Here is a 19,110-nt window from a genome sequence, read left to right on the forward strand (position 1 = left end):
TGAATGATGAAGTAGACCATGTGTTTACTCATGAATGATGAAGTAGACCATGTGTTTACTCCCCCCCCCCCCCCCAATGTGGTATATCCACAGATTTAAATATCTGTGGTATATCTTACATTTGACTTTTGTTGAATTTTCATTAAAATATGTCATTTTAATTGTGTTTTAATGCACCCAATTTATTTTAAATGTTTAATCATGTTCTACGCTCCCTAAAACATAGGAATGGACACCTGGATCGCATACAGCAGACCAAAATCAGAAAAACTCTTTACTTTTCGCTATTTTAGACGTCATTTCGAATAACTCACTTCCGGTTGGAATTTAGAGTTCGCAAACGGAATTTTCGGATTCATCGGGGCCGAATTAAGGGGGGAACGGTTCTCAAATCTCAATAAAATTGTTAGTTGTTACATGAAATGCTTCTTGCATTGAAGCTTTTCTCAGATTTTAGCCCCCACTATTAGTACGTTCTTTATTTCTGTGAATACAGAGACGCAAGACAAAAAAAACTAAAAAGGCAAATTCTTGTAATTTACATAAAAAAGTAGGTAACGATGCATTGACCAACAAATTTTCATTGGCAATAAACTTTAGACTATTTCTTTGGTATATTCTGCTACTTGAGTTTGGAGTAAAATTGAAGGTAGGTATAATCCCCCGAAAGAAGAATTTGCACATGACAATTTTTCCACGTCCAAAGTACACTAACCTGTTATTTACGGACGACGGAAGGTCAAGGTTACGTCAAAGATGAGTAATAATATACCTACCATTATCATTCAATTACAGTCTTATTGGCAATTTACCAATTACGCTATTGTATTTTGGAGAGGGGCGGAAGTTAATTAACAAGCATGTCAGTGATGCGAGAGGGATAACTGTACATGTTTAGTTTGTCGAAGAAGTCTCTTGATTGAGGTGTAATCCTCCGTTTGGGCGTTTACCTGAGTCCCAACAACAGTTACCTATGCACTTTTTGAAGGATTTTTTCGACACGTGCTTGTGAATCGACAGGTAAGCAGTTCTAACTGTACCATTGAGTAGGTACTTAAATGATGCTAATTCAACGAGTTTATGAAGCGCGCCGGTACTACATGACACAAATTTGGATATGGGCCCGCAGTTTGAATTCTTTAGGTAGATATACAGTTCAATGAAATTCAGTCACAAGGACCCGTTATGGGATTTTCCTTGATAAAAACGTCGAGTGCCTGGTACCATTAACAGTTTGAATAGAAATTCGTGCGAGTGCATTCGTAATTTTTGTGAAAAATCCACGACCTCTCCTGGACATTTCTGAATACATTGTTAATATAATATTTACATTGCAAATGCTGATGCTATCAATGTTGTTTTAGATACGATGGGAGTCCAAGAGAATTAATGTACTTCACGGCTGATAAATTATGACCTTTGGTCATACATGGAGAGGAGGTTATCACGAAATTCTAATGAAAGTTACTACGGCGGTTACCACGGTGTAGGAAACAAGTGATTCCGTTCGAATCTTCGGTTTGTTTTTCTGGGGGCGCAAAAATGAAGAATTTCGCCATTTGGTACCTTTCGTTTTCGCGTTCGTGGTGGATACTTTACGGTTTTGCGTTAGTGACGTCGGCGAAAGAATCGCTGGGATTTGCGGAAAATCAAATTTTTCGATCGGGAAATAGTTGGACGTATGACTTTCGAACGTCCGTGCTGCTTAGCGAACTGCAAGGAAGTGCCAAAGACGTGGGGTTTTTAATTGAAGGTACTGTGATTATAAAATCGGTGTGGGAAGGTGCCAATTTGGAGAGACTATTGCAAGTTGAGGTAAGGTCCCAATAATACTAAGGTTTTCATTTCAAAACGAATCACTGACTCTTAACTGCTAATTTTGATCAAATATTACAAGAAGAAGGTTAACTGAACGTTTACCTGAGGATGTGCTGCTATATACACCCCAGCTACCGGCTACCCTGTATTATTTAGTATCGCTGTCTCTAGGTAAAATAATAAACAGGACACACAAGTATAACATTTCATTGGAACACAACATTGTTGTTGGTCGTAGTCGCGACCAGTCGTCGTTTTGATTATTGGTTGGTTCAGGTGGCACTGTTTATAATTTAATCCCCCAAACTAATATTCACCATGTCAAAGTAAGGGAAGATTTATTCTCTACAACATGTCAAATTCAAAATACAACTTGTACTACTAAAAAACACGTACTAAATTTGGTGCCCTTAAAACCAGTCACCAATATTCAAAAAAAAGCTCAATATTTGACGTTAAATATTTCAGCTGACAAAATTAATCAAAAATGCAATTATTTAACAGTCAAGGCTAAAATGATGATCTGCAACATTCCAACCCCCGTAAATCAATTACTGGGTTGATTTACTAATGACATCCAGAACTGCAAGCTTAGATGCAGGTCTCTGAAGAAGTCGATCATTTGTTCGTATTTCTGCTCTCCGTACTTGACCGTCTTTACCAGGAAAAACTTTCTCTACTATTCCCCGTATCCATTGTTTTCGATGAAAATCGTCTTCACAAATGATTACTAGATCTCCTACTTTGATCGGCTCCTTCTTTTCAAACCACTTTGTTCTCCTGGTTAGTATAGGTAAATATTCTCTTATCCACCTACGCCAAAAATGATTTTTTAAAGCATTTGCCACTCTCCATTGCTTTCGAAACGTCCATAATTTTTCGTCTGGCGTATAAGGTGATTGTATAACATTTGTATCTCCAATTAAGAAAGAATTTGGTGTTAATGGATGTTCTTCTAATGCTGACACAGGTACATGAGTCAATGGTCTAAAGTTCACCATGTTTGCTGCTTCAAGCAAGTAACTGCGTAATGTTTCAACCCTCGGAGCTACTTCCTTTAACGAATGTTTGAGAACTCTTTTAATAGATCGCACTAGTCGCTCCCAACATCCACCCGCTGATGGATTGGAAGGACAATTAAACAGCCATTCGATTCCTTTCATTGTGGATTCCGATATTATGGCATCTTTATTATACAAATTTTCAACTGTCATCAACTCACCCTTCACTCCGAGGAAATTAGATCCGTTGTCTGATCGGATTCTAACTGGAACTCCTCTCAAATTCATAAAGTTTCGGAGGCATATGATACAAGAATCTGTCGATAAGTCTTGTGCAATTTCGAGATGTACTGCACGAATCGTCAAGCAAGTAAATAATGCCACCCACCTCTTTTCACGTCTTCTTCCAATTGTAACATGAACAGGTCCAAAATAATCTAGTCCGGTGTACGTAAACGGTCAAATGTTTGGAGTTAGGCGATCTAGTGGTAACTGTCCCATTTGTGGCACCTCTGGCTGAGCTGCTTCATTTTTACATTGCTGACATTGGCGTTTAGATGACCTTACTAAAACACGTAAATCGTTAATCCAAAATTTTCTCCGAATTTCACAAATGATCAATTCTTCGTTTTGGTGGTGACATAAACGATGATAATGACTGATGACAAGTTTTGTGACTGGATGTTGTTTTGGTAAAATTATAGGTCGCTTGGTCCTCATTGGTAGTGTAGGAGCGTTGTCAATTCGTCCATTTAATCTAATAATCCCATCTTCATCCAAGGCTGGTGTCAACTTATATATATCGCTTGATTTGCTGATAGGAACACAATTAGTCAGTGAATCGTATTCTTCGTGAAAAGTTTCCATCTGTACAGTTCTGAATATCAAAATTTCAGCCTGTCTTACTTCCTCAACTTTTAGTTCACCTGTATGCAAATTCATGTTGGAAGCTTTAGCTTTTAAATTCTTTACAAAACGTATCATCCAAGCAGCTGTACGTAAAATTGTGAAATAACTCGAGCTATTTGCAAAGTTAAATTGAATCATATTTTCACGAATCATCATAACTACATGTTTTGGTGGTTGTAGTTCTAGGTCTTCATCATTTACTACATGACAATCTGTTTGATGAGGCCATTTACTTTTGTCTTGCTTCAACCATTCTGGTCCGTTTATCCACCTTCTATTAGGTTTGAAGTGAGGTGGATAAATGTCACGTGTCGCATCATCAGCAGCATTTTCATGTGTTGAAACCCAGTTCCATTGAGTGGGTTCTGTTGAATCCAAAATTTCACCCACTCTATTAGCAACGAATGTCTTGTATTTTCTTCTGTCATCCTTGATCCAATGAAGTACCGTTTTAGAATCGCTCCAAAATGTCGATTTTGAAATAACAAAACTGTGAGATCTCAAAACAGTTTTATACATTCTAACTCCAAGAATTGCTGCCTGCAATTCGAGCCTTGGGATGGAAAGGTATTTGACAGGTGCGCATTTAGTTTTCCCCATGACGAATTGATACTGTAACTTCATCTTGCGAACTAACTCGAAGGTAGCACACTGCTGAAAAAGCGACTTCACTCGCATCTACAAATATGTGAAGTTCAACAGCTTTTGGCATCCGCAGTCCCTTTGAGTAACAACGTGTAATACGAAATTGACTAACCTTTGTTAATTCTCGACTCCATGCACACCATCGCTCGTAAAGATGTGTAGGTATTGGTTGATCCCATTCTACACCAGACCTCCATACAAGTTGCAAGAGTACCTTCATGTATACAAGAAAATCCGCTAAGAATCCGAACGGATCATATACTGACATGACAATCGCTAAAAATTCTCTCTTTGTTGGAATTCTTTCACAAGTGATTACTGTCGATTCTAAACGATTAAACTTCAAGTTGAATTTGAACTCGTCAGTGGATGTGTCCCATACCATGCCCAGTATCTTATCACATGTAGGGGATTTGTCCAAGTTCATATCCACTTGATATAGTTGATCACCTTGTTCCTGATTCAAGATCGAAGTAACCTTTCTTGAATTTGATATAAAACCTCGTAATTCAAAACCACCAGCCATCTCAATATTTTTAACCATCATGGATACAGTTATTGCCTGTTCATCGGTGTGAAAGCTATTAACGTAATCGTCAACGTAATGTCGTTCAATAATTGCTTTGGCCGCTTCGTGATGACTTTCTAGATACTGTGTTGCATGAAAGTTTTTGACATATTGAGCTGTTGTCGGTGAAGATGTGGATCCAAATATCATAACTAACATCTTATATACCTCAATTTCGCCAGTTTTATCATTTCTCCATAAAAATCGTTGAGAGTTTTGGTCTTCTTCACGAATTATCACCTGGTGAAACATCTCCTTGATGTCAGCACATACCCCAACTTGACCTTCACGAAATTTAGATAAAACCGTGAGGAGTGGCTGATTTAGATCTGGACCTGTCAACAATGATGAATTAAGGGATGTTTCTCCAACTTTAGCCGCGGCATCAATACAAGTCTGAATTTTCCAGGCTTATTTGGATTCAGTACACCGAAATGTGGTAAATACCAAGTCCGTGGAGTAATTTCAACAACCTCTTCAGATGACAATTTACGAACATATCCTTTCTGCACGTAGCTGACAATAGTTTCCTTGTACTTCATACCGTAAACAGGTTCTTTTTTCATCTTGTTTTCAACATTTCTCAATCGACTGACTGCCATTGGGTAACTATCTGGTAAAACTATGTCATCGTTTTTCCATAATAGACCACTTTCGTAACGACCTTTGACCTTTTTTGTTGTTGATTCCAATAGTTGACGCGCTCGAACCGTTTCAGAAGACTCTCTTGGTGTTGTTGATAGTTCAACACCAAAGTTTTCAGTGGTAAAATACTCTTTCACAATAGCATGTATGTCGTCAAAATACCCTCTCACATGAAACATTCTTCCTGGACTTGATTGTATCTCATTGTCAACTGTTCTTCCATAAATTATCCAACCAAGAGGACTTTCTGCAACAATAGGTCCATTTGATGTTTGTTGAATCTTTCTGTTCGATAATCCCAAATGACAAAAGTCCAATCCTATTAATAGCTCTGGTCGGGCGTCAGTATAGCTGGCAATAGGAAGATTTTGTAAGTTGTCATATTTGGAATGAAGCTGATTCATGTCTACAGTTTGCATTGGAAGACAAAGATTGTTTACGGTACACACATTCCTCATCTCAAACACTTCGGCATTGTTATGGATTCCAGATATAATAAATTTAACGATTTCAGTTTCTTCAGAACTACAGTGGTCTCCGAACCATTGGAGATTCAACTTTCGCATAGGTCCCTTCAACTTCAAACGTACAGCTACGGTTCTCTTGATAAGGCTTACGCTTGATCCCTCATCAATCAATGCATACGTGGAAACAACTTCTCCTCTATTGTATAATTTTACTGGAACTACTTTAAACAACACCTTGGATTGATTTGCTTTCAACGCAGCATGACAGGATACTTCCATATTTAAAACCGTTGGCGTATATTTATTATCTTGACATTCACTGTGTAATTGAGGATGATGAACTCTGTTACATCCATTCTTATTGCAAGACTTTCTAATGCGGCACATTCTAGTAGAATGTCCAAATTTCAAACAAGAAAAACACAATTTCTTTTCTGTTACTAACTTCCATTTATCATCTGTAGATTTATTCAAAAAATCCGGGCAGTTAGCGATGAAATGGTTCTTTTCGCATAAGACACAGTTCATTTCTTTCTTACTTGTAACGTTGGAAGTGTGAAGCATTTGATATTTCTTGGGTGTCGTCTTTTTCTCTGTCGGAGAAATCAAAGAATTGCACACAGGAACTCTGGCTATGTTGTCGGCTTTAACTTCAATCCAGTTACTAAAATCTAATATAGACGGGACACCAGTCAGTGAGCTAATATGAGAGGCCCATGCAATTCTCATATTCATTGGGAGCTTTAGGATCAACTCATTAAGCAGTGTGGGATTGGCAAGCTGATGTTGACTAGAACAAGTCAACATAAAGTGACTAAAGTTTATCACTTTGTCAGCAAAAGGAATAATCTGTCCCACACTATTTTCACAGATTCCGGGAATGTTTTTCAACATAGTAATTTGTGCGTCCACTAAAAGTTCTGGTCGACCAAACCTGCTATACAATCTCTCCATGATCTTCTCCGCCATGTCGTCGTGAATTAATAACCACTGAACAAGCTCACGAGCTTTCCCTTGCAAACTACTGTTTAGTCTCGTTGTATTTTCTGAAGAAGTATATGCAAACTCTGTCGTAGTTCTTTTATACTCTGCATTGAAAACCAGCCAGTCACAAGGATTTCCATCAAACTTTGGCAATGCTACTAAATACTTTCTGACAGGTAACGATGGATGCTGTTGCCAATATACAGGGTTATTTGGGTAAACAGAAAAACTAGGAATTGAACATGAAAGTGTTGACTGTTGGTGCGTAGAATTTCTTGTCGGAGTTATCGAAGGCGAAGGCGTATCAAACTGTGCAGGTAATGTTACTGGGACTGTATTATTCAGTATAGCTGATGATCGAGTTGTAGTAGGGACTTCAATTTTCATCGTTCGCTGAACTTCAGCTAGTTGTCGATTTGTAGCTTCCAGCTTCTGATGAAGTTCATTATTCTTCTCTTCCATCCTTGTCTGTACCTCTGTATTTTGCATCAGCTGTGCTTGCATCAATGTAATCTGATTCGTAAGTCCTTCCAAAAGTGATGTAACCCTAGAATCTTCCATTTTGATTGTTACATCCAAGTCTTTGTCGTCGTTTGAATCGTCAGATAAACTTCCAGTAACAAATTCCTCGAGGTAAGGTGGTGGACGCCCATTATTCAACCGCTCACTCTTCTTTGGCATAAATGACTATTAGAATGTCAAATTTAAGAATAAAAATGTTGTTGGTCGTAGTCGCGACCAGTCGTCGTTTTGATTATTGGTTGGTTCAGGTGGCACTGTTTATAATTTAATCCCCCAAACTAATATTCACCATGTCAAAGTAAGGGAAGATTTATTCTCTACAACATGTCAAATTCAAAATACAACTTGTACTACTAAAAAACACGTACTAAATTTGGTGCCCTTAAAACCAGTTCACCAATATTCAAAAAAAAGCTCAATATTTGACGTTAAATATTTCAGCTGACAAAATTAATCAAAAATGCAATTATTTAACAGTCAAGGCTAAAATGATGATCTGCAACAAACATAACCATGCCTGTAGATGCAGTCAACGACATGTTCTAGTTCTAAATCTACGCACCAGAGTGCTACTACAGAATAAGATATTATAGTATCTTAAAACTACATATTATACATACCCTCACATTAAAATTATAATATGCACCACCGCATCGCGCCCGAGTGTCATCGTTTAAAGTTTTAAAGATCATACAATTCTTTTTACGGACATACCTCGGGAAATTCCCACAAAATCACATTTGGATGATGGTCTGGTTATGAATTAATTTTAAACGAGATAGGTACGAAGAATTTCGGAAACCAGACTTTTAACCCGGCTCATAGCACTGATTCTTGAACTCGTAGAAATCGATTGGCGAAGGTTTGACATCGCTGACTCTTTTTAGTTTTTGTCCTCGAGTTAAGACGAGGAACAGACGGACAAATCCCTCACTCAAAAAATTCCCCTAAAAACCAAAACAAATGCAAATAAATGCGAACTTTTGATTGTTTAAAATTTATTTTAAGGTAAATAGGTACGTGCCAATTACTGCCCTTAGTAGAAATAGATACTAGAAATATGTCGCTCAAATTAGGGCTTGGGATTCGTGAACTTTTTTTTTTAATTTTGACAGTTAGGTTAGTGTCGAGGTCAGTATAGACCGAGGTATAGACATTTGACCATGCAGAAGACCTATAGTTTAAGTTGGCGAGTTTGCAAACGCTGCCGCCCACGACACCATTTTTACTACATGCGTTTTTCTTTGCGAGAAGCATTGATGGTTAAAATTTCAAAGAAATATCTTCATAAATAAGGAAGTTGGCACTGCGCAAAATGGGCATAGACTGCGCATATCTAATGGAACATATCGTGGGAACATGCGCTAAAAAGTGTAATTTTTAAGAAAATTAGTGGTTGCCAATTTGCCATTAAAAAATAAGTCCTCCCCTTGACCATGCAAAAGTACGCCACTGGCCACAAATTTAATGGGCAGCAAACATTTTATAATTATTGTGGATACCAATGATACCATAAAAAAACTTCTTTAAAAAAAACATTGTTTTGAAGATGTAGCGTTCCATACAAGATTTTCACCCTGTATATTGGAAACGATCGGACCGTGATGTTTTACTCCATACTTAGGTAATATGCTCGAAATACGAGTTAACGAAATAAGTGGGTAACTTTGTACACATCATATACGAAAACATAAACACGAGCATAAACATTTCTAATGGTAAAATCTATATATCTATAATGCTTTAGTAAAAAACGTGTCTAATGTTTTACAGAGCCCAAATTTTGGAGGGAGTTTTAATGCCCAAACCCCCCCCCCCCTCCTCTCATGAGTGCGCTCCGGATTTTTTAAACATCTGATGTAATTATTTTCATTGTTTTGTTGCCTCGAATAGATGTTGTTTTGTTTTCTTTTTAATTCATCACAGACTACTTGATTAAAATAAAAAACCGTTAATGTAACTGGTATTTTATTTCAATTTTTTTTGCCGAGTATAAAATTATTTAAACGAAATATTTAAAATTGTGTAACAAAGAAGAAAACAATAATTAACTATAACAAAAAAATTTCGTCGAACTGTTTTTCAGTTGGGAGAGTGCCCAGGATACATGCACTATTTCCACGTTGGATGGCCAAGGATATCCTTTGAAATAAAAATTTCTTAGCGCGTTTGTCGCCGGATTCCGCAATTAATCTTTTGCCTATTTTATTCAGAAAATCTCGCGATTCCTTGCACCATGGGCCAAGTGTCTCGAAGGCAAGTCCCATAAATATATAATCTTTCTTTAGATCTCGCATCTCGGTATTTGTTGTGTTTTTTTGAGCATGCCTCTTCTGCTGCAGCTCCGGCCCTTATTGAAGTACTTTTACTGTTTGTTTGGGATAAAGTGTCCAGGCGTGTACAGTCCCATGCAAGGGATTGGCCTTTTGCATATGCTGTAAGCGTTATCCGAGGCGTTATCCCATCAGGTCGTTTTCCATCAGAACGATATAGTCCAACCGGTTCCAAAGTAGATGATAAGCTGATGGAAGTAAGTGCTCGGTGAATTATTTGATTTAACTCTGTGTGTCGTGACATTCGACCTTTGTTGTTCACTCTGCAGCTAAGCCATGGTATCCTTTTTCATTCACTATTTCTTCACAATTTGAACATGGATGTATTTCAAATATTTTACAACCTAGTCTTAATGCAACACATGTTCGGAAAGTTGAATTATTCTTTCTCCATTATTATTATTATTATCTCCAGTATTCTAGCTTTATCTATTGGGTCGGTCATTGACAAATGATTATTAATTATTCTATTTGTATTGATGTTGTCCCAAATTTTCTATACACTCGGTAATGTGGAAGTATCAGTGTTGATTGTATTCCATACCTCCATCGCTTCATCAAATTGGAAAATGCGTACCTCTTTGTCCATAAATGAGAGAATCTGAGAGACAAGAGGGTGCACGCCATTAGCAGAAGCAATGAAAGCTGGTAGACAGATGTCACCAAAACTTCTTATACCTAGTCCTCCCTTGTGAATATTGTGTATTTTATTTTCAATCTTATGTTATAATAGCTCGTTGAAAAGAGAATTAAAAAATCGATCAAGTAATCTAAAAATCCAATACCTATGGCGCCCATTTAACTTTAGGAAGCTGGTAAATGTTCCTCAAAAGTGGCCATCTTGAATTTTTTTTTGACATCAATTCTAAATTAAGCGTATCAAAGACAGTCACTTTTATATAAAACTTTTTTTTTATATCTCTTATACTTTCGACGATATAAGACATTCAAGGAAATGACCAATTTTAGTTTTTTTGAAATTACGTAGAACCTATGCGACATTTTGAATTTCCATAAGGAAATTTTAAATAAACATCCAAAACTGCAAAACATTGCCCATTTAACCAATTCTCTATCTTTAATAATAACAAAGTTACCCATGCAATCCCACGCGATCTGGGACACACTGTATATTGGAAGAGCAGAGAAAGCCCTGGAAAAGCATAGAAGCCATATAGAAGATCCGACGATGGTCCGTCCGAATTTGTGCCAGAAAAGACGAAATTTGTTGATTTCGTGTTCATTTTTTTCTGGTGTTATATTTGAACAGATACAAAAAAAATAGAAATCACTTTCTCGTTACCATAAGACAACGTTTTCAATACAACGTTTCGTTTCGAAGAAATCATCATCCATTTTATTTTTTTATATGGCCCTTCAAAAAAGTACACACTGTATTGAGTAGCATTTTTGATTACGAATACAACGATGTACAGCACACAAAAAAAACAAAAGTTGGAAACTGTTGGTTACAACAGGATGGTGCACCCTAACACAATCCCCTAATCGTGCTAAAATACCTATCGGAATAATTTCCTGGACAATGGGTAATTTGTCCAATAGCTAATCTCACACGATTAGGGCGTTTCGAGCGAGTGCACCATCCTGTTGAAACCAAAAGTTATATTTTTGTATGTGTTTAAATAACATCAGAAAAACATTAAACCTATATCGGCAAATTTCAGTTTTTCTGGCATATCCTCGGAAATAATCGAAATTTTCTGGTTTAACTCTTCAATTGCGCAACTTTTTTTCTCATATGACCGTCGTATTATATGGTTTCCGAGATCCCTGCGGTAGACACCCTCTTGTCTTGGACACAGTGTATATGGGCAAAATTGCATAATATATGTACCGCTTCATCCTATCCGACATCCCTATAGGATGGCGCGGACCAGTGATAGTGGTAAACGTGAAAAATTAGAACACGCGGATGCCGCCGGTTCCCTCGAGACGAGGCCAACAAAACGAAAATGCGGGTCTGCTATTGCCTAAAAGGAGACGCGGTCCGGAGATTTGCGTAGGGTCCGTTGTTTTGGCTTCGGCAACATAAATAGCGAGATAAAAGAAAAACTGGGATAGATAGACGCCTGAGACGAGTTCTCGAGAATCTTCTGCGCAAGAAACGAAAACCGCGTCTGAGTCCGAATACGAGTTGGGTCACAGTTAATCGAGTGCAAAAAATAACAGTATGGAAGTAGTACACGTGTCAAATTTTTCTTGTTAAAGAAATTACGATAAAGACAGCTCGCTTTAGGTGTGGTACGTACGCAAGGTCAATTACAATTGTGGCATAAACATCACCAAAAGTAGGTAATAATAACTGGTTTGATACAAGCAGAAGCTCGTTTCAAATCGAAAACATCACAGTTTTGTAAAAAAAATCAACCCAGTTTTCAGTTACATAATTTAGAAGAGGAAGAGATTGTTATATACAAAAGAAACTCTCCCTAGGGCATATGTGCAAATACGAGTACTAGTACGAGTGAGCGTTTCAGACGAGTAAATCATAATTAAAGTGGCGTTTTGTTTACCAATTCAAATACGAAGCGGGATATTTAACGAGTTTCGGTATAGCCTTGAATTTGGCGATCTTCACACGCTAGTACTTATACCTCGACTTATACCAGAGTGGCCCAACGAGAAGTATACAGAGGGCTTTTAGGGTATTAAATTCAGAAATTTCGAAAAATCCTCGAACACGTCAATTTTATATTCGAGGTGGACAACTTTTGGAATACAAATCGCGAACCCAAGTCTTCACCCCTCTACGTAGGGAGCTTAACCCCTAAAATTTTAAATGGAATCCTATGGCAAATGGCACATTATTTGAAAGCCAATTTAATCGTGATTACTAATCTGCTTTGATCTAAAAATAAACGTGCAACCACACCCACAGACGATTCGATTATGGTACTAAGATTCCCACTCATTACTTCGGGTGAACAGAAAGTTACCACGGTTAATTGCAGTTTAAATAAGGTTAAAGCTCGGGTTAAAGTAAGACCAAACGTGGCCACGGTACCTATAGGGTTTCCGCTTCCTGTACTTGTAGGAAACAAAACCAATTTTTTGAAACCAGTCAGAATGCAAAATAAAGTGGAATTGAATCGGCCTAAATTAAAATTGAAACTTAGAATTTTATAATATCTCCTGGTACACATCCGGCAGCTCCTATCCTAAGATCCTAATCTCGATCCTAATACGAAATACTGTCTCGATCAAGTTCCGAAAATTCCAAATTCACACCTGAAATAAAGATTGGACACGAATAGAAAAATCTGACATGAAAACACTATCTGGGTCGCACAAAGGATTCGAATAAACACACAATTAATTGATTGACAATGACAAACATTTATTCCGAAACATAAAAAAATCAAAATAAAATCCCTGAACGAAAGAAAAGCTTACAAAGCTTGTTTGGACATATTATCCCGCACGGTCGACCATTAAATTAAAATTTTTTAAAAATAATCTAATAATCTGACCGAACAAGATTTGCGATAATCATTTTAATGCGCGCCTAATCACATGAATTTTATCAAACATTACGTAGATTTACCAATTTAGTTTATAAAACGCCCCAACGTATTACTTCCAGAATAGAATTTCATGCATTAGGGTTGGTTTGTCTGTTTGCCCCCTGCTACGGTATACTTTATATTGTGGCAGCTCAGTTTAGAATTTGGATGGTTCGAGTAATACGGGCAGATGGTAACAAATTCAACAAGATACGAAGAACCGCACACCATTTTCAGGAGAGCAATGTGTGCCATTCAGTTCGCATTCGGAAACCAGACTTTTAATCGGCTCATGTTCAATAACACTGATCCTTGAACCCGTAGAAATCTCTTTTCGTTCTCAAGTTAGACGAGGAAGAGACAGACGGACAAAACCATTACATCAGGAGAATTTTTTTCTTTAGAAAAATTGTCCAAAAAATGGGAATTTTTTTTCTTTCGAAAAAAATCCCTAAAAATGCCATCGCGAAGTCATTTAATGAGGTTTTTAGATAGGTACAACGTCCGGTCTTCGTATCCGACTGTTCAAAGTTTTTTATTTGTCAAGATAAAATCGTAACTGTATCGTTACGGTAGCTCTGATTATAAAATTCCATATTCCAATGTCCATACGAAACCAGCTGGTAATTGTAGTTGTCCTTGTATCATCCTGTGTTATATTTAATCTCGATATTAGGTTAATCAGATAACTATTAACTAAGTACACATTCATGTTTGTCACCATGAAAATAATTATTTAATTATTGCTGCGTCCGATCAAGGTTCAATTCTACAGTCTATTTCTGTAGGTATCATTTATAGAGGGTGGTTTTTTTAAATGGGGATCTCATAAACCGAACGAGATACAACGTCGCTTCAATTGGCAAAGAGCAAAGAGAATGTGCTGGCTGTCATTTATTTTCAAAGATATAGAAAAATAATTGTAAGAAACCAAACGCCATATTGGATTTTTACGTTACTCGATAGAGAAAAAAATTACAAAACCAGTGATACCAAATACTTAGTATTTCATTTTTGCCTTGAAGTTTACAATTTATGGTAATAATTCCATGGCCGCGTTGATGATAACTGCGAGACGAGACGAAATGAAATGAATCAATAATTTCAAGCAAACTATGGAATTATTAACTGTAAGAAGAAGTCCAAGTCTAAGAAGTGTTTTGTTTGCTCAATCCGAGAGATCAAATGGGCTGTTCATCATGAACGCTGCCAGGGCTATGTTGCAAGCTTCTGGACTTGCACAGCTATATTCTTTCATTATGGATCTGCAAATCCTAGAGTAGCATGCCTTATCTCGCTACCGCTTATGCAAATTGTGGTAGTGAATTTTAAATTAACATTTGGGTACTTTGGTTCCCAACCCCAAGGGAATTCCTTAAACACTTAGCTTTGCTACGGATAGAATCCCAGAAGACGTACGACCCTAGTAAATGCTCTTGTTTTTAAGTCTCTCGATGTTTGCCAGTTAAGCAGTCTTCGTCTATTGATTTGGTTTAATATTTTTTGCAGTTAATTTCACCAAAGCTAAACATTCGATCAGGACATGCCCCTAAGCCGGATGGTTTCATGTGGCATACTTCAAAGCTGGAATCGTTTAAAAACTCGCCATTCTTAGTCCATTGGACCAAGGGTAAAATCCAGAAGATTCTGCTAAGGAAAGACGAGCAGCTCGCGTTGATTAACCTGAAGAAGGGCCTCGCCAGTCTCCTGCAGGTACCCCCACATCTTTTCAATGGAACAATCGACATTATTTTACCTTTCAGTTCCAAACCTTGGATCAAGAAATTAGCGAAATTGATTCTTCCGGCCAGTGCGATGTGAAATACACATCCTTGGGACCGCACTCCTTTACAAAGACAAAAGTGGCGTGCTCCTCCTCTGATTTGCCTTCGTACTCCAACCCGGACCCCGTCTTAAACACCAAAGTGGAATCTAACAGGATAGCAACGTACGAGCTAGGTGGTGATCAGGGATATTTGCACTCTATAAATCTGAGCGAGGAGCATTTAATGATACTGAACGCCAAGGAAAACGTGGGGAACAAAGTTGTGATTCACCAATCGTTGGCGCTCACGGACTCTTCCACTACCGACCAACTGATGGGAAACACCATGGACGAGGTTATAAGTAACGTAATGGACAAAAACGTATTTACTGAAGAATCTCTTTTGACTGAACGCGAATTTCTTCACTCCGAGCCCATGACATTTAGAAGTGCAGTGAAAGAAAGTAAAAGCAATTTAAAGTCAAAAGCCATCGGATCCTTAGACTCATCGAAGATCATTGGAAGACTGGTCACTATCGGAAGAACTAGCAGCAAGGAGGATATTATGAAAACACTTGGCAACAAAAAGAACAATGCCATCTTGTAGGTATCCATCAATATTCATCACTGTAATTACCATCTGATTGTAGAAACCAGTTGTACGACCTACTGGGGATAATCCAAACGGATGCGTCTCACCAAGCGGCGATGAAGCAGCTATTTTTTGATGACAAAAACCACGAGGAACGAAGCGAGCGATATTTGTGGTCACTATCAGTATCTCCCCAAACCAATCCCGAAATTTTAAGTGACCTCCTTCGGAGATACCGAAAGCTGGCAAACATGCCAGACAAAGTAAAGGAAACACTTTTATTGACAATCGCCACAATGTCTTATAAGCTCTCTACTTCCCCCAACTTTGATAAGTACTACAAGGTACGTGTGCTTACTTGGGCTCAACACTTTCATTGCGTAAATTACAGATTTATGAAGAGGCCGAAGAGACGGTCGTGAACGGTTTGTCCTACGCGAAAGACGATGAAAGGTACGCGAGTCTTAGGGCGCTAAAGAACCTAAAGTCCAACACGACGATACCAAAATTGCTCGAAGTTCTAAAGAACGGTACCGACAAGGAACGGGTTCTTGCGTGGAAAGCGCTAGCTTCGTTTCATCCGTCGCAATGGAATGAGGAGATCTTGTCGACGGCCGTGACCACATTTTTCCAAATGGATAGGAAGCACGATACTAGTAGTCGGACGTTGGCACTAGACATCTTGTTGGAAGCGAATCCGTCCGATTGCCTACTGAAGAGGCTAATTTACTTTCTTACCACCAAGTGCAAAAGTTTTGAGGTGCTGCAGTATCTTATGCAGAAATTGAACATGATGTCAGAGTCAAGTCCAGATTTTAAAGCAAAAATTCAGGCGATCATACGAGGAGATTCCATGTTGAACAACTACGCCACATTGTCCGAAAGGGGATTGTCCACCGCGCTAAAGAGAAACTTTTTGGTGAGCGACGCAAGTAACGGTACTTTAATTGCAGTGCAAGAAATTCAAAGCGGAATTGTCAAGCGTGGTATTGTAGACGTTGTGTTGGAGAAGTCGGACGCTAGGCAAGAGCTACTGCGGGTAAGAGTCGCGATGAAGAACTAGTAATGTAGATGTCCCGTTTTAGTTAGGCATCTTTACCAGCGGCCTTGCTAGCCTAATTTCTAGTGAGACCGAAGGGGCTGAATCGGATGAGGCCGCTACCGCCGGTATTGAGCTCACGATTATGGGAACCCAAATACGACCGTTTGTGTTCTTTAATGGTCAAGGAGAACTAATGGGGCACGTTTGGTCGGGTACCGCATCGGAAATGACACCTGCGTACCAGGTAAGACGCGTTTTCAGACGATTTTAATCAATACAAATTGATCCTTTTAGGCGCTATTAATGCCGTACAATCACTTGCAATACCTAAGGCTAGCTCCAGGATTCATTTGTGAAATGGATCTTAAAGGTTCGGCGTCTTTTGATCTCTCCGGCAAAGTTGAATTTTCACTATGGAATCGAAACGGTGTTTCCCTAATAGAAAAATCGTAATTCCCGAAACGCTACCGTCTACATTGCTTACAAACATTGTTCTAGCGCCGGTTTGTTCGTCGACGGCTACATTCGTCTGGATACCGAATTCGTCAAATCGCAAACCGAATTCACCCTCTTAATGGAACCGAAGTTTAGCCTGCAGACCGATCTCAACTTTTCCTCCAGTATAAGTTTATGTATGAGACTCTCTCAGCCAGACTACGTGTACAGGTGAGCGCCATCTACGTCTGCAATTAATCACTTTCAAATGCGAATTGTTGCAGACACAACATCTATAAAAGTGAACGAGTGCCGGGAACTAAACATCAAATTAGAAAATCGAAATACCTTAGGTACGTTATTCCAGGAAAGACTTACTCTCTTAATAAGAAGAATAATGATATGTGTAACTTACTTAAAATGTAAATGTTATCTATTGATGCTAAAGAGGTTTTTTAATTTTCTTCCTTTCCTTTATGCACGAAGCGATTTTTTGGGCCATTCTCCAACAGCAGCATCTGTCTGCGTCCGGTCAACTTGCAGATTGGCTAATTGGATTTTCGGCTTGATCGCTTCTAAATAAAACAGAAATTGCACAAAAGTATGTATACTGCGTTAAAGGTCGCTCGACCTTGGAAAATAGGCTAACGTGAAATTCAAAAGTCACCTGCAATATATATGGCGGTAACCTCGGAGAGTAGGTGAAGCTCAAAGGGTACTCGCTCTTCCAGCTCTCTTATGGTAGTGACCTTGGAAAGTAGGTCACGATAAAGCTCAAAGATCCCCCCCCCCCCCAAATGACCCCATTTTTTGTGTAGTTATGCAGTTTTGGCAGCCACTGTCGAGTATTCTGTTGATATCCCACTTCATCATCTGTGATGGCTGCTACTTGTGATATTTTGCTGCGTGCAGTGCCGGATCTAGAAGTTTTTAGCACGGGGGCAAATTTGGTATTTTGCCGCCCTTCTTCCCAAATTACCAAATTAAAATTACACGAACCATGCCGACTTTTGCCGCCCCTATTGAGTACCGCCCGGGGCACTTGCCCTCTTTTGCTCCCCCCTTTATCCGGCACTGGCTGTGTCCACTGATCCGTAGGCCAGAAAGACCGTACGCAAAAACCTACCTTTTATTATTGTTATGCTTATGTTTCTCTATTAAGAAAAAGAAGCAGAAACGAATTGCTACATTCCTAAACGCAATAATATATTGGAATTTCTTTCATGTCTTTATGCACGAACATTTAATAAAACAAAATAAGATGTTTTATTTATGGCCATAGATATATAAATACATAGATACAGCCATACCCCAACATAGTTCAAAAGGACGTATCATCTATTACCATCACTTTCGGCACATTAATTACGTATAGCGCTATCCTTTATAGAGGTACCCTGAGCATGGAAGACAAGATTCGCATTATTTATTATAGCTGTCAATCAAATTGTTAGCACAAATCACACAGAAAATTATCAGATTTGAGACTTTACAACATAAATAAACCGCCTTTTTATTTATTTAAATCGCATAGCAGCAAGAAATGTTACATTTAAAATGGAAGATGTTACTTAGAAAGCTGGAAAATGAAGAATTTGAAAAAATTACAGCTGACAAATGGAAGAAAGTGTGTGAACATGTGGAAAGTGATTAATTTAAAAGAGAAGTTATATTGGTTGATGTTTCTGAACTCTTATTATAAAATAAGTGTTAATAATGACAGTGATGATTCGGATTTGTCAATTTCATCTGACGATGATTCGGATTGTGAACTTTTATAAATGTAATGAATGTTCACTAAATGAGTATTATCACCAATTGGATATCATTGCTAAGATGTTGTATTTATTTTAAATAAAT

The 19,110-nt window shown here is 38.2% G+C and overlaps 1 protein-coding gene across 3 annotated transcripts; it reads left to right on the top strand.

Moving 5' to 3' along the window:
- The first annotated feature begins 860 nt into the window (after positions 1-860).
- LOC116178195 (microsomal triglyceride transfer protein large subunit) lies at positions 861-17,710 on the top strand. Of its 3 annotated transcripts, none has more exons than XM_031497624.1 (10): positions 861-1,020; positions 1,365-1,815; positions 14,926-15,129; positions 15,180-15,784; positions 15,832-16,117; positions 16,165-16,812; positions 16,859-17,059; positions 17,110-17,264; positions 17,314-17,481; positions 17,535-17,710. In XM_031497624.1, the coding sequence occupies exons 2-10, from the start codon at positions 1,543-1,545 to the stop codon at positions 17,674-17,676; spliced, it is 2,682 nt and encodes an 893-aa protein (XP_031353484.1). In that variant the 5' UTR covers positions 861-1,020; positions 1,365-1,542; the 3' UTR covers positions 17,677-17,710. The 3 variants fall into 3 exon arrangements, with proteins under 3 accessions (XP_031353484.1, XP_031353485.1, XP_031353486.1); XM_031497625.1 differs by lacking the exon at positions 861-1,020 and adding an exon at positions 1,061-1,143; XM_031497626.1 differs by lacking the exon at positions 861-1,020 and adding an exon at positions 1,297-1,313.
- Positions 17,711-19,110: the final 1,400 nt, after the last annotated feature.

This window comes from Photinus pyralis, unplaced genomic scaffold (genome assembly GCF_008802855.1).
Source record: "Photinus pyralis isolate 1611_PpyrPB1 unplaced genomic scaffold, Ppyr1.3 Ppyr1.4_LG8, whole genome shotgun sequence".
Lineage (NCBI taxonomy): Eukaryota > Metazoa > Arthropoda > Insecta > Coleoptera > Lampyridae > Photinus > Photinus pyralis.

Excerpts from the sequence above, each read along its gene's own strand:
- LOC116178195 (XM_031497624.1), top strand. The coding sequence starts at position 1,543 with ATGAAGAATTTCGCCATTTGGTACCTTTCGTTTTCGCGTTCGTGGTGG. Across the intron at positions 16,813-16,858 it reads CTAGGCAAGAGCTACTGCGG|TTAGGCATCTTTACCAGCGG; the intron begins GTAAGAGTCGCG and ends GTCCCGTTTTAG. Across the intron at positions 17,482-17,534 it reads CAGCCAGACTACGTGTACAG|ACACAACATCTATAAAAGTG; the intron begins GTGAGCGCCATC and ends GAATTGTTGCAG.